Here is a 24903-nt window from a genome sequence, read left to right on the forward strand (position 1 = left end):
TAATTAAAGTAAAATTCTTCATGCTGTTGCTAAGGCGTGAAATGTTGCGCTTATAGTTGAGAAAACTGAGAAGCGGTTAGCTCCTAAAGTGCCCTTTCATTCAACAAAACTCGAACATATATTTTTCGAATGGAAGCTAAAGGTGAACTGGTATTTTTTTTTTTTTTTTTTTCAGTTCGTTTGATAGCCTTGTTAGCAATCAATCGTACTTAGCGATTTATGTAACTAAATTTTTACAGCAATTTTAAGTTAGGCTTACATGTGGGTTTTGAATTTTAGCAAAATATTTGACCAAAGTATCTTCTATCGACTCAACAGTTTATATTCGGAAATATATGGTTTTTCTGTAGGTTATGCCATCTGTTTACGGCTGGAAGTTAATACAATAAATCTAACTTTTTATACTGTCTTTATAAAGTAAAATTTTCAATATATTAGAAAGATTTTATAATAGAGATATAAATTATATGAGGTTAGAATCGTCCTTTATTATAGCTACAGGATGAACACTATCGATATTGCTAAATATATACAGGATGGGTGTGGGTAAAAAAGATGGGCTACATGTTTGATATCATCCTGTGATAGCAATATTATGGCTAGCGGAAATGAAATAGCGTCATCCTCAAAAAAAAAAAAAAAAAAAAAAAAAAAAAAAAATGCTGATCTTTTTTAATGCTTTCTCAGTTCTCTTCTGCATCGTTGCTACTACGAGTACATTCAGAAGATTTTTCTTATCTGGATGCTTTCTATTGTAAGTAGTCGTTTGCTACCATTTTCACTCGCCGATGACATCAGTACACAATTTCACGATTGTCCAATCTCACAACGTCATGATCAGTCAGCTACTTAATTTTACCTTGTTACAACTGTTATTTGCTGTTGCTTGTTATGTGCTATCTTGGCTAACTCTAGTCCTATTTCCAGGTTCAAATTTACCAACGGCAAGGTTCGGGGCAAAATCTCTCGTAGAGGGCACTTCTGTTCTAGTTCTTTTCAATGTAACTGATACCACTTATATACAGTATTTCTTGAAATAACTGAATAATTTAATATTCCTCCTCTTAAAAGTTATTTAAATAAGAATTACTTTTCACCTTTTTATATGTTTTGCTTTCACGGTTTCAGTTTAAAATCTGTTGTAGAATATAAGGTTCAATGTTTTTACCAGATTCTTGTTTTATTTTCTATAAAAAACTGGCATGAAAAGAAATACATAAAGAGTTCTTACAGGTTTTATTAGAAACCTTAATTAATTAAATTGCTGAAATAAGACCAAAATAATGCAATTAAATTTTTCATCATTTTAATAATGAATTATATGACCAAGCCTATAACAATAAAGTATGATCACATTCATTTGACGTCATACGTTTAAAATACAGTTGTCACACAATAGGAGAGATTAGTTTTACAGGTTAGCCTTAGTTTACAAATCGAGGATCTGATAAACTATATCAGTCGCCAGTCGGAATGCAATACCAATAATTGACTAGTGACTTCCAATGATATTTTGAAGAAAGACTTAAAAATCTGAAATTCGAAATTTAAACTTTTATTGCTGATTCTAACTTTACATTTTGAAAATCTGAAACTGAAAACAATTAACTTAAAATTTACATATATTAAACGATGCCGAACGATTTAGAATGCCGGAGCACATGCCTCGTTTGCCGTTACGTAAATCAGGTCCTGCCTATTTGAAATGAAGAAATGGTATTTCAACTTTAATATACATTTAATTATTTATCAGCTGCAATATAAAGTAATAAACTCCATTTATTTCAAATGCATAGCAGTATTTCTAACTCACACTCTGCACCGTTTTTACATTCACTCAATTAGCTGAAAATAACGTGTTGTTATAATTTAAAAAAGAAATTAATTTTGCTCATGAAGTAGTAAAAATCGCAATATTAGCAATTTGTCTGGTGTAAACCATGAGATTACAAGTAGACGGCAATACAGAATAAGGAAGGCTTTTCCAGTTCGGCTAAAAGTAAGTTGTGGTTTTATTTTGCAATGTGTGGCCAGAAAACAAGAACCTAAGACTACAGTATTTAGTCGTACTTTCCACGAAGTGCTAGAAATTTTGATTAAGAACCACGAAGAACTAGAAATTCTGACTGAGAACTGCTAGCATTATGTGACGGTGCAATTTTCGTTATTTTTCATAAAAATGTGATTCCTGTGAAATTTCTATTTCCAAGATGTTCTCCCATATAGAACAAATTCCATGTAATTAATACTTTATAATTCCATATAACTGATATTATGTAGTTCTATATAATTAAATTAGCTGGTTAATTAGCTAAGTTATTGTAATAATACTGTATATGATAATAAAAAAAATGAGGGCGCTTATATTCTAATACAGTATTTAAATACTGAAGTACTTATATTAGTCCGCTTTGCTACAGCTATCAGCTGTGACTGTGGCGTCATCTCTTATTTGCGCCTTTGCAGCTCAATGTTCTTGAATCTGGTGACCTTAAGGGTCGAACTGAGGACTGAGACACAGCAGCCAAGCATCGTCTCGCTGAGATAAAACGCACTTAGACCTTAGTGGATTAGACCTCAGGAACCGAAATGTGAATTTGCTTTCTAGGGCGAGTTGTCTGATCGCCGAACCACCACAAAATTACGGTTACCGCATTTTTCTCAATATATTGTTGCGTTCTTTCTTATTTCTGACACCAGTTGTTACGTTATTTTCTTCCTTCACGTTCGTACGGGGTTCGTAGATTTGGAGTGAATAACGACGACACTTGATGAAGTATCGAAACACACTTTATTTACCAGTATTGTCAGCACAGCTCCAAAACACGTTTTACAGTCGTCGATGAACTACTATAAACACGTTGACACGATCAGCGACACAGCATTCAGGTTATCAAGCTATCACGGTGGAGACAGCTTTACCGCAGTGCACCAGAGTACAGCTTTCGACTCTCCTTGGTCGTTCTCGGAACTCCACGTACTCTCGAGACTCTCCACGCTACAACTCGCGATGCACTCGACGACACACAGAGCACGGCTCCCGACTCTTCGGTGCAGTCGTTCCCGGAGCCTCAACACGGTCTCTAGACTATGCACTAACCGCTATACACTAAGAGACACCTTCGGTGCACTCGACGACCCACTCGGCACTCGTCGCCCGGCTGTCAATTAGATTGACTCCGCACGGCTTGCTAGACGAGGCACACTCTCTGAGACACTCTCACTCGATGAGAGACGCACACTGACTGACTGCGGACCAACAGGGTTTATATAGCTTTCGGCTTGTGTTCGAGAACATTCTGGGCTAAACCGGTAAGAATTCGTTCCAGAAGGTTCTCCATCCGTCCATGGCATATCGCAAATTTTGCCACCAAATGTCGCCAAAAGGGAGATTTCTCGCCAAATGTGGCAACCCTGCCTTCCCTTGCTATTTTATGGCAACCCTAAAACTGCTTTGCAGGGAAGCCATCTCACCGCGCCTGTACATTTCGTAACAATATAAACAGTATATCCAATTATGTGTCAATACAACTAGACAGGATTCCCAGAAAGCTTTGGGAAAGGAAATGTCGTAAAAATGTGAATTTCTTTCAATCTTTGTATGCATTGCCAAAATTCCATAAGTTCATAACATATGAAAATTAATCACAAATAACATTAGCAGACGTAAAACCAGTTATTATGTTGAATTATATTGTTATAAATATATCAGTTAATATGCAATAAATTTTTTAAATTATGTATATTGCTTAAAGAGTAATATAAAAATATAAATTTTTGCGAAATACTTTCATTACTTTTAAATCTCTGAATAATTAAGCAACTATTGTAAATTTGACATAACAAATTAAAGTTCTTATGCCAAGCTGAATTACAGTCTTCCAAGAATCTTGTATCTGTCAAACCACGAGAATGATAAATTAAAGGTCTTGCGCAAGAATAACACTTTCGAGATTGCACGTGGATGAATATCTCCTAGAGGAGCAAAGTAATTTAAGATAACGTCCAAAAAATTTAATGATTCCGCTGCACATGTTTCTGACATGAAAGTACAAAATCTACCCCCCCCCCGAAAAAAAAACCTCATAACCTCACATTCCAACCATAATTTTAACAAAAAATTCAAATGATAAGTTGCTTTCAAACCAAATATATCAAAATCTAAAATTACATTTTCATTTCAATTTATTTAAACAAATTTTATTTCATAAATTTATAAATTATCAAATTTACGTAGGCAAAACAAGTCGAGTTCATTAAGAAAAAAAAAAAACTTCATAAAATAAGATTGTGGGTTCAATAAAAAGTTAACTAGCTCTTACGATCAAACTACAGTACTACGCAGGTTCTGTAAGGTGAATTATCACCATCTAACTCTAAAACAAGCAAACAGGGAAATAAAACAACTTTAAATGTATTTTACCTTACCACTTGCGGAAAGCTAAATTAAAATATACAAAGTTACCAACCAAATCGACCTGGCTTAAACACGAGCTTCTTTACCAACTGCTATAACTTCAACAATTTAATTTAATCTTATTGGAGGCTAAAAGCTTCGCCCAGACCTCTATAAAAATTCCAGTGTTCCAGTATTCAACTTACCGTCACAAAACTATCCTTATCAACTCAAAAAGGGGTTATCAATGTCGAAATGGGATTTTGCGTCGGCTCACCATTAACGGCGAATCACTTTCCAAGTTGTTGCCACTAAATATTATCATCTTGTACTAATTTTAAAGAAATTAAGTAATGAAGAATCTGGATAAATGTATGTATATTCCTCGCATTGCGAAAAAACGACGGTACCAAGAGCCATCAAATTTTAAATAACATAGTCCTCCACCCGAATGTATGAAGTCCGAATTTGGAATTGGTTTTATTAGTTATTTTATATTTTGTAAATCTTTAATTAATTTTTGATTAACATATGCAACGGTTTGAAAACGAGCAGTGGCAATACTGTACGGAATAAAACATTTTGGTACTCTTCTGTTATCGGGACAAGATTCAGAAATGTATGTATGTTTGCACACGCATATAGAAACACATACATCCATACATACTGCATACATACATGCATTTCTGGATTTGGTCTCAATAACACAAAAATACCAACATTTTTACTTTTAGGGCTCGAGACTGTCTGTCGGAAATTCTAAAGATAGGCTGTTTTTAAATATTTTATGATTTTGCTGTTGAACTTAATTTTATGTGGCCTAAGGGCGAAAAACGTTACATTTAATAAATAAAATTAACACACAAAACGTTACTAATAAAGAGACAACAATAATTAAAAAAAAAAAAAAAAAGAAGAGGTATGTAAGCCATATTAACTAAGAAGACAGAACATAGATATGATGAACTCAGAAAAGACTGAAAAAAATATTAAAATGTTATGGCAACACGTAACCCTGCATTGGGAATTCTAAATATACGCTGCTTTCAAAATTTTTGTGATTTTGCTGTTGAATTGTAAATGGTGAAAATGCGAAGAAAAATATGCTTAATAAGAAAACTAAAAAAGGACACACATTCACACAAACACACCAAAAAAAGGGGGCTTAGCAGAAGTAAATGCAGCAGCAGATTGGTAAACTGCGAATTCAGCAAGAGAGTTAAAAACTTAACAAAGTCTTTCAGGAGATCGTTAAAATCTGAAACTTTTCAGATTTCTTCCACTATACTACTTAAATCAAGGCCAACACAAACTGGAACTGCCAACACAAAAAAATTTACACGGTAAGGCAGATTCAACGCTAGCAGGTCAAAACTCTCGCACACAACTAGATTTGTAATTTTCCAGATTTTATAATAAAACCTACTTGTCACCTCAAATATACATGAATTCTCGAATGAGCGAACCTCATGACGAAAAAAGTCTGAAAGAAAAGAAGTATATGAAATAACATTTTGTTAGTAAAATTTAAACTTTAAATGCCACAAAAAGGCCAGACAGTTCGTAAGAAATTTACAAATCCACCATAATCTTAAAATAAAATCTGTATTTGGACTAGGTCTCTCCATTAAAATAATGTCTTTATACAGTATAAAAAGTCAAATATCCTTTTAAACTACGATCCAACAATAATTCTGAAGCATAAATTATCAAGAAAATTATATTTCATGTCTATGAATATGTTCATCTGAAATTATGATGCTAGGCACCTGTAGCATAAAGTCTTATTTCTATTTGAGATAGAAATCTTAAATGCACAAAGTCTTATTTCTAAGCTGGTGTACCTCGGTTACATACATCGGTACCTCGGTTATATACAGTGTTACCTTGGTATGTGTATTTAACCCATTCCAGATTCTCTGGCGTACCAGATTGGAGGTACATCAAACGCACTTTTCCAGTAAGAAATAAAGGAAAAATAATTAATCCATTCTTATAAAAAATCTTATTGTTATTTTTATAACACTGTTTAATACTAAAATGCAAATGTAGTAGGTGAAATGACAATAATAGTTGGAATGCTTATGCCCTTGCATGAATGTACCTAAATGAAGCACTGCAAATGATGCTGTACATATATATTTTCTTACTGTTTATGATCCAAAGCAATTTTTTATTATGCAATAACGTCTCTGATCTTTGTTTGGTATTGTATTTCATCCCTTCGCAATGTGAGCCGATTTAATAGCGTCCTTCTCTTTCCACAGCCGCAGACACCATCGCACTCGACATATGGTATGGCCAAGTCCCGCATACGCATACTGTCTTTGGATTTTTTCACCTCCATTTTTCTTCTTTGCAACCATTTTCTTCGTTACCTTTCCTAAATTTCGTTGTTAAGGAAACTACAAAACAATTTCGTGAAATAGCGCGAAAACACTCGTTACTTCTAGCGTTCTAGCGAAACGCCGGTTGTTTACTGAATAATAGCAATAGGCGTACCGACGCTCATGGGCAATCATAGCATTGTCTCAAAAGAGGTAAACGAGTGTAGAACACGCAGGCATGACTCAACAAATTCGAATCGTATTCCAAAAAATATTGGGTACCAAAAAAAACTTTCATGTCCAAACAGGACATATACCAAATTCAATGTATTTCAAAGCGAACTTTATATAGTGGTACCGAGGAATAAAGAAAATTATCCTTCGTAAAGGAAATGGTATTTCATTAACTGAAGAATAGCAAAAGTAGTGAAAAAAGACATCACCTCATATGCGCTTATCAAGTAGATTTTAATCATTTATGCTTTCTGACAAATCATGCATGCATTTGCATCATAAGAATGGAATTAAAATATTTTTTCTTCTTTAAACCACTTTATTATCATTAGTCAGTGTGCTACTAATAGTATCAACAAAACATACTATTCTAAATAAGGTCAAAATAGCCGATTAAACAAGAAAGTTTCTAACTTATCCTGCGTTTCTCATCTCCAGAAAACTTCCGATTAATTTTTTCACTTATTGTACGTGTGTTTTATTACTTGATAGTTAACTAAAAAATGTCTTGTGGCTCTTCATTCAAGATAGCATCCCCTGAATAATCCCAACTATCACTGTCATTGACTTTGTTCACACTATGTGGAACAGGGAAAATCATTCAGGGTAAGTAATGCATGAATGCATCTACAGGTCTTCAGCATGACTGCTTTTCTGACTGGCCAATTCGTATGTCATCCGGGCATAAAGTTGAAAAGTTAATGCATTTAAGAAAAATTCTTGTGTTAGTTTCCTTGGAGTAAGAAAGTCTAGCTGAGTAGCAACGATGTTATGTTTAATGTCGGTTTAATACTAGTTAAATCATTGTGTAAATGTTCCCTTCAGAGACATTCTTTTTGCTCTCCCTAAAATTCCATTTGTCATCCCAGCCGAAAACACTTCAGGTTCAAAACTTCTGAATTGTAAAATTTTCATAATGGAAAAGTAGAATTTTATTGATTCTGTAGAATGAATCAGGGAAAACCAGTTAGGTTATTATTGTCACTACAGATTTTATTTTGGTCACTTTTGTGCACAAATGTGTTTCTAGTACATTATGAAGTCAAAATTACTCGTTTTTCGAAATATTTGACTGTAAGTGATAGACTGTAAACTACGTAAAAACTGTAAAATTTCCTTTTAACCTTCTTTAACAAGTATATTTTTTCAGAATTAAACACACATAGAAATTTTGAAAGGAAGCCATTGAAACCGCATTTTATGAAAATAAATTCTGTGATCCAAATATATCATAAAAATTAAATATTTTCGTAAATTGTGTAAGATCAAAATCTCATTAAAAATTCCATATAAAAGCAGAATCAAGTCTAATGTTGTTTAAAAATAGTTGAAAAATTGTAGCATTTTACGAAATATTATTTTTAATAGTTTATCATTCCTCATTTTCATCGTTGCTACAAGAGTGTATGTTCTTCGAAGGAGGTACAATAACAGTTCCATTTCTGTCGACACACCAGCATTCATCAGTGAGTTTATTGCACTGTAAGGGCGCATACGAACCATCCTTCCTGCATTTCGGCAATTCAGCATCCGGATCTGAAACAAAATAAATATTTTTTTAAAATTAGCTCAGAAAGTTTTCATTTTTTTAAACCTATGGCACCACATGGCTACTTTTATGAGTCACAATTACAGCTTAAGTTTAGGAAGTCATTAATCTATTTGCTAATTGATGGATATAAAATTCAAGGCTGAATTTAGAGAAGGATGGTTATAAGCAATAAAGTTCAGAACTAATGTCTTCAAAGTCAGAAATATTAAATAATCCAAAGAAGGAAGTAAACTGCACTTGATGTTTCCAACAGATTGGCACATAAGGGAATTTCAAGGAACTAAATAACACGGCTTGATGAGGTTTATTTTACATTTAACAACCTTCGATTCCAAATAAAAAGGTTTTTCTAACGATTACTTAGATTAAGTTAAAACTGAGACAATGAGAAAGAATGACTTTAATGACTTTAATAATGACTTTAATGACTTTAATAATGACTTTAATGACTTTAATAATAAGAATCATGCACCCAAGCAAATCCAGTTTTTATGAAATCTTTAAAAAATAAATGAAATGAAATTATTCTCGAAATCTTGCACACACTTTATTTTCTTAAAATTAATAAATATATATATATATAGATGTTAATAGGTTAACTTTTATATCAAGTGTAACTACATATTTGTATAATAAAATTGTTTACAGAAAAGCATTTGATTACCAAATGAAAGATCTCTTGCGAGGAATTGGCTAAAATGCAAATGAAAACAAACCACCTGGCTGTTTAAATGGCGAAAGCTTAAAAATATTTTTACGATAACTTCGGTTCTAAAATGGATTTTCACGTGGAGTCTGTTTTAATTAACTTAATTAAATTTCTAATAAGAGCCCAAAATTAAATTTCGGATTCTCTTTATAGATACTTGATAAGGTGAATAAAGAGAGAGGAGGAGGGAAAGAGATTCCCGATACTTATACTACGAAATAAATTTACATATCTGAGGTTAAGTCATTAGATCATTAAATTTATTTGTTATAACTATAAATTCGTTGTAAAGAATTTTGTTATAAATGGGTTCGGCTAGTTTACAATTTATTTTCAATAGGTTTCATTCTTATACTATCTGAGGCTAAAATTCAAGTCCAAGAAATTTAAAATATTTCTAACGTTCTAAATAAATAAAATGCTGAACTTTCTTCTGGGACATGAAAAGCACTTTCAATAATGAAAAATGAAATAAAATGACGGGAAAAACAGCATTTGTTTTCATCTCATTTGGGAAATGGGACAGAGGAAAAAATTCTGATATTGCTTCTGCAACTGCTGGTGTATTAATCGCAAAGCAAAATTAAAGTTGCTCAAAAACAAGGAAAATTTTTCGATATAATTGTATTAAGACAAGGAAAAAAATAACTTCCGGAATTATCTGGCTTTTAAATTCCTTAGCTTAGCAAAAAACAATTTCATAAGTTCCATCAAACAATATTAGACAAGCTCCATACGAAGAACACATTAACTGTGGACAAAAAATGTTGATATATTCCCCTCTCTTCTTTAATATTGTTAATTTTTTTTCTGACACTAGTTGTTACGTTATTTTCTTCCTTCACGTTCGTACAGGGTTTGTGTGGATTTGGAGTGGATAACGACGACAGCACTTGATGGAATATCAAAACACACTTTATTTACCAATATTAATCAGGACAGCTCCAAAACACTTTTATAGTCGTCGAATATAAACACGCTGGAACAATCAGCGACACAGCCTTCACACTGTCAGGCAATAACGGTGGAGACAGCTACACTGCAAAGCACCAGAGTACAGCTCCCGACTCTGCTCGGTCGTTCTCGGAACTCTACTTATTCTCGAGACTCTCCACGCTACAACTCTCGATGCACTCGACGACACACAGAGCACAGCTCCCGACACTTCGGTTCAGTCGTTCCCGGAGCTCAACACACTCTCTCGACGATGCACTAACCGCGATACACTAAGAGACTCTTTGGATGCACTCAACGACCCACTCGGCACTCGCTGCCCGGCTGTCAACTCTATCGACTCCGCACGAACTGACTAACTCGAGATTAACTATCTCGCACTGACTCTCCGTGTACCAGCAGGATTTATATAGTTTTGGGCTTGTGTTCTGGGCTAAACGGTAAGAATTCGTTCCAGAAGGTTCTACATCCGTCCATGGCATATCGCCAATTTTGTCGCCTAATGGGCGATTTCTCGCCAAATGTGGCAACCCTGCCTTCCCTTGTCATTTAATGGCAACTCTAAACCTGCTTTGCGGGAAAGATATCTTACCGCGCCTGAACATTTCGTAACAATATTAAATAACTTTCTTAATGAATTTATAGTGCTCATAATGAAACTAAAAAATTATTTATTGTTCTTAAGTTAATTAAAAACAATTACTATTTAATCATTAATAAGGTAGTTAAATTCATTAGTTATTAAATAATTTTAAAGTTTATTCATCTAATGTCAAAATCATAGAATTTTGAAGACAATATTAACGTCAAACTTAGCAACGAAATCATCAAGAGAAGCCGAATAATCGTCTAACTGATTCATCGAGAACCTTCGTATCTAATTAACATTTTAACCTGCAGTGTAAATTGTTTCTCATAATATTAGCTAGTAAATAAGAACTAATATGAAAATAACACTTATTTAAATTATTTACAAGTGAAATAAGATATTATTTGTAACAGAAATTTTGTTGAATTTGTCTGATTAGGGCAAAGCACACTAGGACATACTATAATGGGGCTGTGCTTTAGTGGCAGGTTCAGGCCGGGCAGCACATAGCCTCAAACATGAATAGCGCCTGTCATTAGAGTTTTTCTAAAAACATCTAGCTGTCACGCAGATCGAGTCAAGACTTGCCATTACCCGTATGGTCACTACCGCGCCTGAAGTCTAATCATGTTGCTTCCGTTCTTATTCATAAAAGGGACTAGGGAATTGCACCATATTAAATTATTATGACAAAGCACACTTGGACTATCTGCCTTATTTGTAAAGGTTTCATTTTTACTATATCGTTTAATTTTAATTTAATTTAGTAAAACTTAAAAATTAAATTTACTAAATTTAATTTAGTAAATTTAATTTTAGTAAAACGCCTTAGAACTGTATTACATTGTTTGATTACGGCAAAGCTCGCTAGGATTATTTGCCTTATTTATAACAGAAAGTTTATTGTACTACTTGATTATAGCAAAGCACACTCAGATTATTTGCCTCACTTGTGACACGCATAAACTCATCTCATTTCGAGATTATAGTATAAGTCTCTTAAGCATACTCCTGTGAACAAGGTAAACTAAATTTCCAGTCGAACGAAGTTAATCCATATGCTATCAATCTTATGAATCCATATCCTGGTCGGACGGCTGTCCTGGCAATTTCGGAGCAAAGTTAAAAATGATCTTCCCCAATGTATTTTTATGATATAAAAGAGAGATATTATTAATTTTGATTAGAAACAACATTGGTATTTTGGATATCCGGTATCCGTTGAATCAACACCACCAATCTATTGGAATGAGTTAAAACTAATTCATATAAATTAATGCGTTAAAATTGGGAATGGGTATTAAAATATATTTTCGATGTCAGCAGACAGCAACAGGTAAAATAGATTTTTTTTCCTGCTTCCGCGAGTGTTGTTTGGTAACTGAATTCAAAATGGCATCAAACATATTATTATCCTCATCTGTTTCGATTTCTGTGCGATCTCTACAAAATATGACATCTCTCAAACGAATATCCAGTTCCTATTCCAACGTTGTTAACATTGTAACTTTATGGTATATCTTCCATCAGGTACAGTTTCACTTGGTGAGAACTGAAACATTTGCTATTTTTGGGCGAAATACGACATGCTTGGAAATGTTGGATTGTTTCCGCTTTATCTCGAGGAAAATCTAGTAAATCCGTGATGCTAGCAACAAAAATCCGCAATGAAAATTATGAATAACAGTTATCCGGAGACGTTCCGCAGGAAGAGGGTTTACAATGTAGATTTGTGTTTGCTTTAATAAGTCTGTTGTTCATGTTGAAATTTAAAAAAAGATCATTAAAAAGAAAAAAGAAAGAAGTAGATAATTACTTTATTATAGAAAACAAATTGCAACAGCTTAAAGTATTGCCAAATGCTTATAGGAATCAGTCACAAGTGGTATTTTTGTTAATGTGTCAGCAGGTACTAGCTAATACACAGGCATCACAATGAGTATTTATGTAGTATATGATTGTATCTAAACTGAAGACAAATAGCACATCTTCGAGGTGTTAAATAAGGAAAAGACAAAATTAACTCCTAAAGAGAGTACTAAACGTAGTTAGAACTTGCATTAAACTAGGAAATACAATAATTTTCTTCTCGTGAAAGAGAATTGTTTATTTCTTTGTAACCATACTTAATTTTTGATTAATTTTGAAGTCGTTGTCAAAAGTAATTAAATTTTAGTAGTTATTAAAGGTAAAATTGATTAGCATTTTCTTAAATAAGCAATTTGAATTTAACATTATTCATTTTTTTAAAATGCAAATTACGGTGTGGATTCCTTGTAATTAAACTCTTCTATAGATTTATCCATCGTTGACAAAAATTATTTTTAAGAATACCTTTCTCTAAATGATTGTTTACGAATATGAAGACGGAAACATACTATTTAATAAATTAATAACTTAAATTTAGAGGAAATCCGAATGTTCTATTTTAGTTTAAAATTACATTCCCTTGTTTTATTTCTAATCAAGGAGAAAATTAAAAAAAAAAAAAAAAAAAAACTCTTATTTATCATCTGATAAATATTTCCCAAAAGACGAATTGCAAATATGCATTAATGTGCATCTGTAAATCATTATTCTCAATAACAAAGAGAAAGAAGGAAATAAAATTCAGAATTTAATTACTTGTGCCATTCAACAAAGGTAAAGACTTTTTAAAACTGGTTTAAAGGCGAGAAAACAGGAATATACTTTATTTCATTTTCTGCTTATACATAACTAACAAATTGAAATTTCAACGGACATCTTTAATGAGGAGCAAGCTTTGAATTACTGGTAATTGGCAGATAAAACTGAATTGTGTCAGTTAACAAATGCTTTTCTTTGTTGTAAAAAGAATGTTTTCTTTTGTTTAAATAAAAATATGCAGAACAGTGTATAATTAATTTTCACATCTAATTTCCACTTGCTCGAAACTAAGAAAAAACTAATTAATAGAATGGAAAGGAAATTGGAGAAAATATTTTATAATAATACATAAATTTTATTACTTCACAAGTTTGGTAAAGCAAACCAATTTTCACAGACTATGAGAAAACATTTCTTCATTCTCCACGAAACTGATGATTTTTAGATTATTAATTATTGATTACTATCAATATACTTTAATAATCCCATAAATTTGAACATATTTTTTAAAAAATCCTATAAATAATTAACATAAACAATAAAGGAGATCGCCCAGAATCTGGATATCTCTCAAACTCTTATACTTCATTTTAAACAGGGAATCAGTTAATAGACAGACTTGTTAAGAGCAGCTACGAGTAAAACTGAATCCAAGGACCATTATCTGTCCTTTTTCTCTCAAAATAGCTGTGAAGCAATTACAAGAGAACTTATTTTAGACATAATATAAGGTATTTCTCCCGCCTTCTTAGCGAGCCTTCGTGGTGTAGTGGTCTGCACGCTCAGCGCGTAATTGAGAGGTCCGCGGTTCGATTCCCGGCGAAGGCGTTGCTAATTTTTTGTCTTGCCCTCTTCCAAAAATACCGGATGTCTCTACAATACAACCTACCGCAGGAATTCGAGTCAGCTGTTTTGCTGCTGTACGAAGGTTTCACAAGGTTGGACTTTATGCAAGAAGTACAGCTTCGTCAACCAACGCAAATCATGGGACCAATGGTTTGTGTCCCACTCATTTAATCTTTCAAAGAGCCCCATTTATGGTGGTGTTGTTATTATTTTCAATAAATCAAACAGCAGTGGGACAGTATACTGTTTTACGATGTGTCCAGACGTAGTATGAAATGTAATTCTAAAACTGTTTGGGTTTGGAAAGAACGAGGAACGTGCAATTCGCCTTCTCTCCTTTTTGAAAAATCCTATAGATCACAGGATAATTTAACTGTCACAACTGGCACAAGCAGCCAGTTTAAGCCCTTGTATGAATGCTCCCTAAGATACAATTCCTAACTAAATTGAATCTCTGGAATCTAAACTAGCATTTAAGTTTATTCTCCTTAAAAAGGGTCTCATTAGTTAAGTAGGTGAGGAGCCTAGAAATCTTCTTGCGTTCATTTCCTGTCTGCAGAACACGCTAGTTGCACCAGTCTTCTGGTAATGTTCCTCAGTCATAGATACAGAAAACGTTCAATCGTCCGGCATCCATATGTTCGGTATACCAGATAATCCAGCAACCCTTTCACTGACTTTTTTAGCGTAAGATGATGTTACTAAATAGCATTTCATTCAAAAATATTTGTAAATAATTCGAAAGTTTCTTCATGTATTTTTGCCATTTTCAGTTGTCTTTCGTTCAGAAACTCTGATCAAACTTTATATATCATTTGTTTTGACCAACCTTTCTGAGTTATTGATAACAATTGAAAGATTTCTTTCGAAAGATCAATTAATAACTCTTTCAGGACACAAAATTATTGAATGTATTGAAAGTGATAAAATGAACAGCGAAACAACGAACTCACTGTAGAAGAGTTAAACAACGAGTAGCTAAAGAAATAAAACCGAACAGAGCAAGATTCAATTAACACCACTTTGCAAACACATTTGTGATAAAATGCAAATTTCGCCAAAAAATCTAAAACATATAGTATTAAAGTAATAATGATATACATATTTTCCGAATTTTATTATTACTATTTGATAAAGAGCGGAATTTATGAAGCAAGTAAATACCCAAAATTTATTTATAATTATTATATGCGCTGGCAATATGACTTGGAATGAAAGATTACTCGAAAGCAAAATTGATTATATATAATTAAAAAATGAATTTACACTGTAGGTAATTTTTTTCATTGCTCGAGTCATTCAATAACGTTCATTTCGAGAATTATACAATTTTAATCCGATAATCTGGCGTGCGTGAAGTTCCGAACGTGCCACATTATCGAATTTTTTCTATACAACGTAAATTCTTTCTGAAAAGTTCTACATAAAAGCATCCTTACAGGCATTTTTACTTACTGTGTTCGAAGATATTATATTGAGCCAATAAGCAGACGCAGGTCTTCACGTTCAATCCGAAACCAGGAAGTGTCAATGGAGAACCGTCTGGAGCAACGCACATGCAGGTGTCTGGATATTCTTTGTATTCATCGAAGCATTGCAGGTCCTGAAATGTTCCATCCTTCTGGCATTTAGGAATCATCCAACGGACATCGGGATCATTCAACATTTTTTCCCTCGCTTTAGGGCAGTCTACCCCAGCTGAAATATAATGTATGTAATAAATAGAAGAGAAACTTTCATCAGCCTCATACACAGCATAATAATTTGCAAAATTTTTCAGTGCCTTTATTTTTTCAGAGCTTCATTTTATGTGATATTTTTTCAGTTATAATGATAATAATAATAAATAGAAGGCCTGATAACAGAAAGAAAGCAATAGGGATTAAAAATGCAGATGAAAATGTAAAATATGAAAAATAGATAAATAATAAAGCTATAAAGAATTCAAATTAATGAAGGGGGTAAGGAAAGCATTTTATTACGAAACGTGTAACACAGAAGCTGAGTAGAATAAAAGGGTGCAAAACATTTTTGCAACATAACTTCACATAGTTATATTCAACAATTTCACTGCAAAAATAAATTTAGGCTAAATTAAGCAATTACATTTTTAACATCAATGTTAGGATTACAAGTGTTGAATATAATTTCAGAAATTCTGAATAGAATTAAACTTCCACTCAATGTTTGAAAAGAAAAGCACTTTAATGTCTAAAAGATGCCCGTATTAATAACGCATTTTATATAATTTAAAAGCATTGTTATATGTTTATAAAATAGTCGTCCTTTTGGCAAAATAATTTTCAGCATTTCCCTTAGGACTTCGTTATATACACGTAATGACGTAGGAAAGTTGATTTGCGTAGATATTGAGATGTTGATCAAAATTGAACAGCAAACCTGAAAACCAAGGCAGATTAAATATTCCTTTTTATTTTCGTAGACATTAGTGGCCACAATTCACTTGACTCTCTAATCGCGCCTGATTCAATACATTTACGTTTTTAATAGCTTTCTGGTAAGAAGAGCAGCAGCAAGCAGCAGTCTACATTCTCTGAGAAGCAGAAGCAATGTGCTTAGTTATCCAATACGGCAGCATATTAAGAAAAAGGTTTCGGTTCAGGAAATTTTACGTTCTGAATTAGCTACATCATCATCGTAATGTAAAAGTCATATGATATGAATTAGTCTAGAAACGACGCAGTGCAGAAAAAGTTATTACTACTTTTAGAATAGAGAGTAAAAATACTAAATTAAAATGAGTAATTAAGGGGCTGTAAGATAAAACTTAGGTAAAGCAAAATTATAATTTTAATTAGCAATATGCCCTGTAACTTCGGGATAGACACTTGTTCGGATATATACTGCCTCGTATAAACGGAACTTAACATTCTCAGTTTCGCGATGAATTGCATTTTAAGGCTGTTAATGTCAGGCAGGGTAGAACATTAAAATATCCGTCCACAGACACCCAGGTAAAACAAGTACTGCACTAGATCTGGAGAACTGGATGAGAGCGCCTAAATACTCGTATCAACAAACCACTAGAGAAATCGCCTGAGGAGTAAAACAGAAGCTTTTTATGAGGATATTTAAAAACTCTAATTTACATTCAAACCCTATCAGATATTAACAACTTTAAAATGCAATTTTCAGAAGTTTTCACAGGTTATTTTGGACACTTTACATCGGGTCATGATGTACCTGGAAGATGGCAGCAACCCCTTGTTTGTTTGGAGGACATATCCATCACGTTGCATATTGAAGAAGTGGGACCAGTTTTATAAATCCAAGCCACTTATTTGCCTAACCGTGTTCAGTTGCATTTATAGTATGTACAATAAATGTATTAACGTACTTTATAAATGGGAAACTTTAAAAGAAATATTGCAGCTTTATAATATCGCACCTGAAGTATTTCCTCCTGACACTCTACGTTTCGTCACAGCAAGTGTACCTAGAGAGGAAATGCCTTGATACCCATGAAGATATCTCCAAGAAGTCATATTCAAGCATGTCTTCAGAGCTCAGGCCTGAGTACTGATTTCTGGAAAAGCTGACATTAAACTTTATCCTTTTTGCAACTAACCAGAAACATTACAGATTTAACTTTCGCAGGTGATGTTACAATTTTTGTCATCTGAAGAGGAATAAGCAAATTACAAGACCACGTTAGCGCAGCTATATAATTTTTTAACTTCCACTGTAAATGAAAAAATTGTAATTTCACAGGAGAAATCTGAAAGACCTCACAGACTATTCAAAAGAAAGCACTTACACATTAGACAGAAACAAATATGAAAATATTCTCGGCCTTCAAATTGATAACAAAATCACTTGGATCTCTCATTTAGAATGCATGATATACAAAACGATAAATATTTCCAAATCTCTTTTCAGAATGCAAGGCCATAGCTGGGGATTTAATCCCCATATTCAGCGTGTACTATTTAAAACAGTGATAGAAAAGATAATCGCCTACGTATCATCAGCATGAGCATCGCGCATGATTTAGTGGAAAAAACTATACTTCGTACTATTCAGTACCCCCTTTGTTTTTTAATTCAGCAAAATAAAATAGTACCAAATGCAGAACAATGTCAAAAGCTTTTTATATATTGACAGAGATCTCTATGTAACTGCAACGGAATCTAGGATGACAAATGTGCTGTGAACTGCAGGAAGAAGTAAAACAACTAAGGGATCTGCTTTATCTAGTAAATTATGAACATCAAAAATACTGATTCCTCTTTTCAGCTACCAAATTTAATATCAAGACTTGAGCTTAAGGAATCAACATTTGAAATTCCCTCATACCAGCTATGTCTAGAGATGGCTCGAACTCGATAGCGAAGCAGGTAGCGTCTTTGTACTATACAACAACAGTATAAATAGCTCACAAATGAAAGGCTATCTGCACACGCAAAACAATTTCAGGCAGAGCTGATAGTTTCAGCTACATAGTTTCAGGCAGAGCTGATAAATGTGAAATAAAGTGTTAGCTTTGCCGACTCTACTAGCATCTCCTAACTTAATACCCCGTCGGACCGCCTCCCTATACCCAGCATCATAGCAGACCTTCTATCAATAGTTCAACAAGTACACTACTTTTTTACCGAATAACAATGAAAAAATATATGTTTGTTGGATCCAAAGTCTTATGATGCAAGAAAGCAATGAACAAGCAGATTCCCTTGCCAAAGAGGCTCAGAAAAAGCCGCTAATGTTAGTATCCAATGGCAAAGTTGCATATCAAAAATATAATTAATTTTTCCTTAAGAAATGTTTGGAAAAATAAATGGGACACTGCAAATCAAGAAAGACGCAGCCATGAGCTTATTTATTGATTGATGGCTCAAAATGCTACATTAATTTCTATACCAACCAGTACATTACGAAGAATGGTTCCTTTCCCATATATCTGGGCACAGGAAACCTAATAAGCAACTATCGACATGTCTGTGAAAAAGAAAGAAGGCATCCTGACCATTATACATTTGCATCCCCACTTAATCAAGACCTCAGCAGTCAATATAAAAAAGATTTAATAAGAATAGATCTTTCAGGAAGAAAATAATAGACTTGATGACTTGATAAGAGGAATTCCCGGCTTAAGAAGATATATATTTTAAACTAGAAAGCTAACTAACTAATTCTCCAAAATCTGCATCTATTAGAAAACATAGACACAACCATTGCAGTTCACCTTTTCGTAATGGACTCATTGAGCATCCAAAACATAAAAACCATGAACTTTCCAAAAGTAACGTTTCACAAAATAATCAATGACTACTTGCAAACCTAATATTTTGGTGGTACTAGTGCCTTCACTTATGACTCCCTACCTGCATTTTTTTCCAACAAGCTTTGAAAGACCCATAGACGAACCAAGCTTTGAAACTTGGTTCGTCTATGGTCTATAAATTTCAATTTACTACTGCTTATATGTTGCGAATTTTGTTCTTTATTTTAATTACTGTGCTTTTTCATATGCCAGAACTTCTCGTCGTCAGCAAAAAAACTATGATCTTTAAAAAAAGTATGTATCTTTTTATTTGCTTCATTTATTTAATTTTATGTATTTTGTATTAATATATTTTATTAAATATTGTTATGTATTTTGTTTTATGTAATATTATGTATTTTACATAATTTGCATATTTTATATTTAATTATTATTTACGTATGCATTATAAGTTATTATGTAGGTATTTCTATATTTTTATGTATTTTTTGTATATTTATTATTATGCATTTTGTAGAATGTTTTTTCCCTATATTTCAGGTGTATTATGTCATAGTTCCTATGTTCGTTCAAATTTATTCTTTTATCTTAATTTCTAATACGTATTTCATATTTCTAATACGTATTTTTCTGATACGTTCTTAAGTACTCTTTTATGTTAAGTTCTAGCACGTTATATAGGTATTTCTATGTTTTTATGCATTTTATTTTGTATATTTTTATTATGTATTTTGAACAATTTTTTTTCTATATTTCACATATATTATGCCATAGTTCCTATGTACGTTCAAATTTGTTAAGTACTCTTTTATGTTAATTTCTAATACGAATTTTTACTTATCTTGATGCTAGGTAAGATAATGTTCTGCTTAAAAATATGTATAATGATATGAGCTAGTACTATTCATGTAAAACGCAATTGAAATTAATGATATTGATAACTATGGTTATGCTAAATTTGTATTACTGTTGTAATGAAACACTGCAGAATCTATGCATGCAATGTTTACACTTTCTAAAGTATCTATTTTATTATTTTTCTTCTTATATTTATCTGCCTTTTTTCCCCGAATAAAACTTCCCACTGGGGTAACATAGAAATCCGCACGGCTCGACCTAAGACGACCTAACAGTCATCTTGGCAGTGTACTGTTAATTAACCTTGAGAATTTTAAAATTTCTGTTAAATATTAAGCTTACTTACGATATCCTGGAAATTCCCAGCACATCACAGCTGGTAGGATACAGAAAATGGCCTGAGAAAAATAATAAATTCGTTAATTTCTTTTCAGGATATCACGACTTTAGAGAATTATTTAAAAACTGTACTTTCATCATACTGAAAAGAGCTGTAGAAAGCAATAAAACAAGAAAAATATTCAAAATTTTTAATAATTAGTTATATTAATATTGTTGTTTCACAAACTGTACATAAATGCAAAGCTATAACTATTAATTTGGATGTATATAAAAAGGAGTTTTAATTGCAAATTGGGAATTTTTAATTGCTATTACGTACATTATGTGTTTTTTATTACACATAATAATTACATATTTTTTACTACGTATTACGCACGTGAGGTCTAGAATTTTAACGCTGCAGAATCTATGCATGCAATTTAGAATTAATATGCATGCATGCACTATGCATGCAATTTAAAATCAAAATAGGAAATTAGTGAGAAAAAATAAAGAAAGTTATTTTTTACTCAAATAGTTAAGTTTTTTATTGAAGAACCATGGAAAAATTACTACACAAACTATCTCGAGTAAAACCAAAATATCTATGGAAAATAGAAAAGAGAAATGTGCGTGAAATAATAGCAGTAAAAAAGATGACGGCTCAATATCTGGGAGTTATTTTTAACTTCAGAAGAATATTCAGTTTAATTAAATCACAGGAAACGTGTGAACACTGTTGAATCATCCACAAGATATGCTCATCGAATTTTAAAAAAAAAAAATCTGGAAAAATAAGTTAAATCAATTTAAATTTAAAAAGGCCTAAATTACTTTTTTACTCGAGTTTAAATTCAATGGCGTGCTGTTCTCTTGTAAATACTGCTCTTCAATGTCATTTTTGTTAGCTTAGTTTCTTCTTTCTTAATGCTTATACTTCTGCTGCTTGCAATATGTTCTTTTAGTTTTGAATACTGATTAATTACTACCAAAGCTTAAAGTACTTGAAAACTGAGATAAGTTATTTATAGCATTTTTCTGTTAATTATAGTACGGATTATTCTTCTTTCCTACGTTCTATCATTTGCCGTCCGATTAATCGCGATTTTAAGTTAACTATGATGTCGTGCCCGGTAAGTTGTGTCTGATAAATCGAGAGATGCTACATATTTGAATGTCGTCATGCTACATATTTGAATATTTAACGTCAAATATGAACGTCCTCTTTTTGGAGGAAGAGGGGCGGAGGGCTAACTACAGCCTACAGTACTTATGCTTGAAAACATGTTTAAGCATGTGTCCCTACTTAGACCTAAGTACTTAAGTACTTATGCTTTAAATACAATTTTACATTTTCAACACTATTAGCAAGTCCTAATTTCATTCTAACCATAGCTGCATTGATTCAAATAATCTTAAAATAGTACTTACCACAATACAGAGGGATTTCATGCTGAAATTGATGTCTTTTATTTCTGTAAAAAAATTTAATAGTACTTGATAAGTCACACATATTATTTAATAAATCATCACAAGCTACGAAAGGTTTGCAGTCTTTAAAAAATTCGGATAATTGATAACTCGACTAATAGAGAGTAATTTTTTGTCATGCCAGTTTTGTTTTGAGAAAGTTTTTTTTAATTGTATAATTATTAAGATTTTTTTAAAATTTTATATTTCACTTAAAATATGTTTCTTTCAATTAAAAAATAATCCACAGAAGATTTTATTTCGTGACAAAAATATTCATGAAAAAAGCTGGAGTAAGCAAATATCCAAGAAATTTTGATGGATGGGAAAATTTTCTCAAATTTCTTACATACATTTTTACGAGACCTTATTTTTTTAACTGGGAAAAATTTTCGTTTTGTGTGATCCTATAGTTCTATCAGCTACCTAATTATCATATCAGTTTTTATTGTAACCTTAGGTTAGGTTATTTGAATATGGCAAAGAAAAGCTGTCTAAGGGAAGATATGCCTTCGCGGAGGACTTTTTAAAGAAAACTGATTTGTGTTTACTTCATACCTAGGGAAAACCAACCATGCAGCCAACCTCTTCGCCAGAGTTCAAGCTCGAGTCGAACTACCAGTATTCAGCGCTCTGATCCGTAGTGTGACAAAAGATTCGGAGGAGAAGCATCCGGATATCGTTTTAAATGTTTAAGAGTTTGCTCAAGACGCCGCTTTAAATGTTTAAGATCTTTACTATATTCAACTCCTATTATTGGTACTCTAATTCAACTCGGGCTCAAGTCTCGCGGAAAAGGCTAGTTGCGTGAAAGTTTTCATGCTTTTCTGCATAAGTAATACATACGTGAGCCCAATTTCATTTGGCTAGATGGCTTCCCCGAAGACATACCTCTCCTTTAGATAGAGAGCAATGATGTATTTTGTCATTAAAAAATAAATAAATAAATAAATAAATAAATAAAATAAAAAACCATGACTTCGGCATGGCTGGTTTTGTCATTTTTCGTTCCATCATCACCCTCACCATCACTTCAGGTTTTATTATTCTCTGGATCTATGCCGTGAATGATTTCTTCGTCACTCAAAACTTGAATATTTGGTTCGAGCTGTTCTATTTATCCATTCCGAAACATCATCCCGCTACCCTTTGAAACATACTGTGTTCGAATTAGTTGTCAGTTAGCATTACTTTCACTTTTAATATGTGGAAACCACACTTTTTTACACTTAATGCACACTAGAAAAAGTTGCTAAATTATCTATTACTGAAAAGATCAGCCAAGAGATCAGCCAGTGATAAAATTCGCGAATTAAACTGATTTTTGCTGTATCCTTTCTAATATTATGACAATTTCCCTATCATTTCATTAAACTGATTGCCGGCTCGGTTAAGGAAGTCTTCGGCTGATAGAGGTCAACAAAGGCTCTATCTATCTATATATAATGAATATAAAAAATATTTAATTGAATAATTGCAATAAAAATTAATATTAACTTAAATGTGCCCAAAGCAATAATCTAAATTAAAGACGAATGATATGGTAAAATTAAAAGGAAAATTTTAAATTATGCGTGAGTGAGGAATTTGGAAGTCAATTGCAACTTCTCATAAAGAAGAAACGGTTAGTTAAGCCTTATAACACTTTTAACGCGAAGACGGAAGAGACGCGTGAATCAGAATAAAAGTTCAAATTCTATGCACGCTTGTTGAAATAAACGCATAAAAACATAAAAAAACTTTATATATGCAAGGAATTCAGACTTTTTGTGTTTTATTTTTATTTATTTATTTGAAAAGAGAGTTTGGGGATATTTGGATTTATTTATTTAGAACTTTTGCTAATATAACTATAGGAAACTGCGGATTATAACAAAAGTTAGATTTTCATATTTTTTATAAAGTTAAACTTTTAAACTTAAAAATATTATAACATGAATACTTGCATCATTGGAAATACATTTTGTAAAGGTAAGTGTATGTTTTCGACCAACGGCTGCAGAAATGAAAGCCGCTTAATAGGTTTTTATGGACTAAAATGTATATCATTCTTCTCGTGAAACTTTTCTCCAACATCTGTTCAATCAAATTTCACCGATTTCGGATAATCAAAATTAGTCTAAAATCAAACAGCAATTACAGTTCAAAAGCAAAAAAAGAACATACTTTTGTTTCTTTTCAAATATAAATCGTTTTACTCGTAATGGAAATTAACTGTTCCTTTTATTATATATATTGCAGAAAATAATTTCACGCATATTTTAATAAGATCTTACATTTACAAAAAAAAAAAAAAATTCTTTTAAGCAGGCATTTCATATTTCAGTTCCAGTTACTCACCTTTCTTCTAACGAGATTCAAGGCTGTTGTAATTGTAGGGATCTAGAAAAAATCATTAAATTTGAGTTCAATATCAGCATATGTTTCTCTCCCACCCTATCAGTGGGTGATAAAACTTTCATAGTTTGTTTATCAGCTTAACCAAAAGACGACTTTTTTGTCTGCTACTTCTTGAATATAACCTTGAAATTATTGCCAGGGATAATTTTTTTTAATGGTGTAATATAATTCGATGAAGAAAGACTGCAGCTGTTACGTTGAAATTAAACTGATAAAACAAACTTTTCTTTGTTGTTGTTGTTGCAAAGGCTTTTGGAGGAAATACATTTTTTATTTTGAATCTTTAGTCACTGAAATTCGGGGTTTTCCTTAAAGTTTAAGAAATTTAAATTTATAGCATAAAAATGAAAGCCACTTAAAATCCTCCCTCGGCA

At 32.4% G+C, this 24903-nt stretch overlaps 1 protein-coding gene across 1 annotated transcript; it reads right to left on the minus strand.

Annotated features, from left to right (window-relative positions):
* Positions 1-8138: 8138 nt before the first annotated feature.
* Positions 8139-24520, minus strand: LOC118199220 (U24-ctenitoxin-Pn1a-like). Its single transcript, XM_035371023.2, has 5 exons — positions 24470-24520; positions 22091-22134; positions 20685-20736; positions 15691-15933; positions 8139-8493 (listed from the first exon to the last, which is right to left on the minus strand). The coding sequence occupies exons 2-5, from the start codon at positions 22109-22111 to the stop codon at positions 8330-8332; spliced, it is 480 nt and encodes a 159-aa protein (XP_035226914.1). The 5' UTR covers positions 22112-22134; positions 24470-24520; the 3' UTR covers positions 8139-8329.
* Positions 24521-24903: the final 383 nt, after the last annotated feature.

The sequence above is a fragment of the Stegodyphus dumicola genome, chromosome 3, assembly GCF_044657685.1.
Source record: "Stegodyphus dumicola isolate Sdum_Otavi_A_Nest chromosome 3, ASM4465768v1".
Taxonomy (NCBI): Eukaryota; Metazoa; Arthropoda; class Arachnida; order Araneae; family Eresidae; genus Stegodyphus; species Stegodyphus dumicola.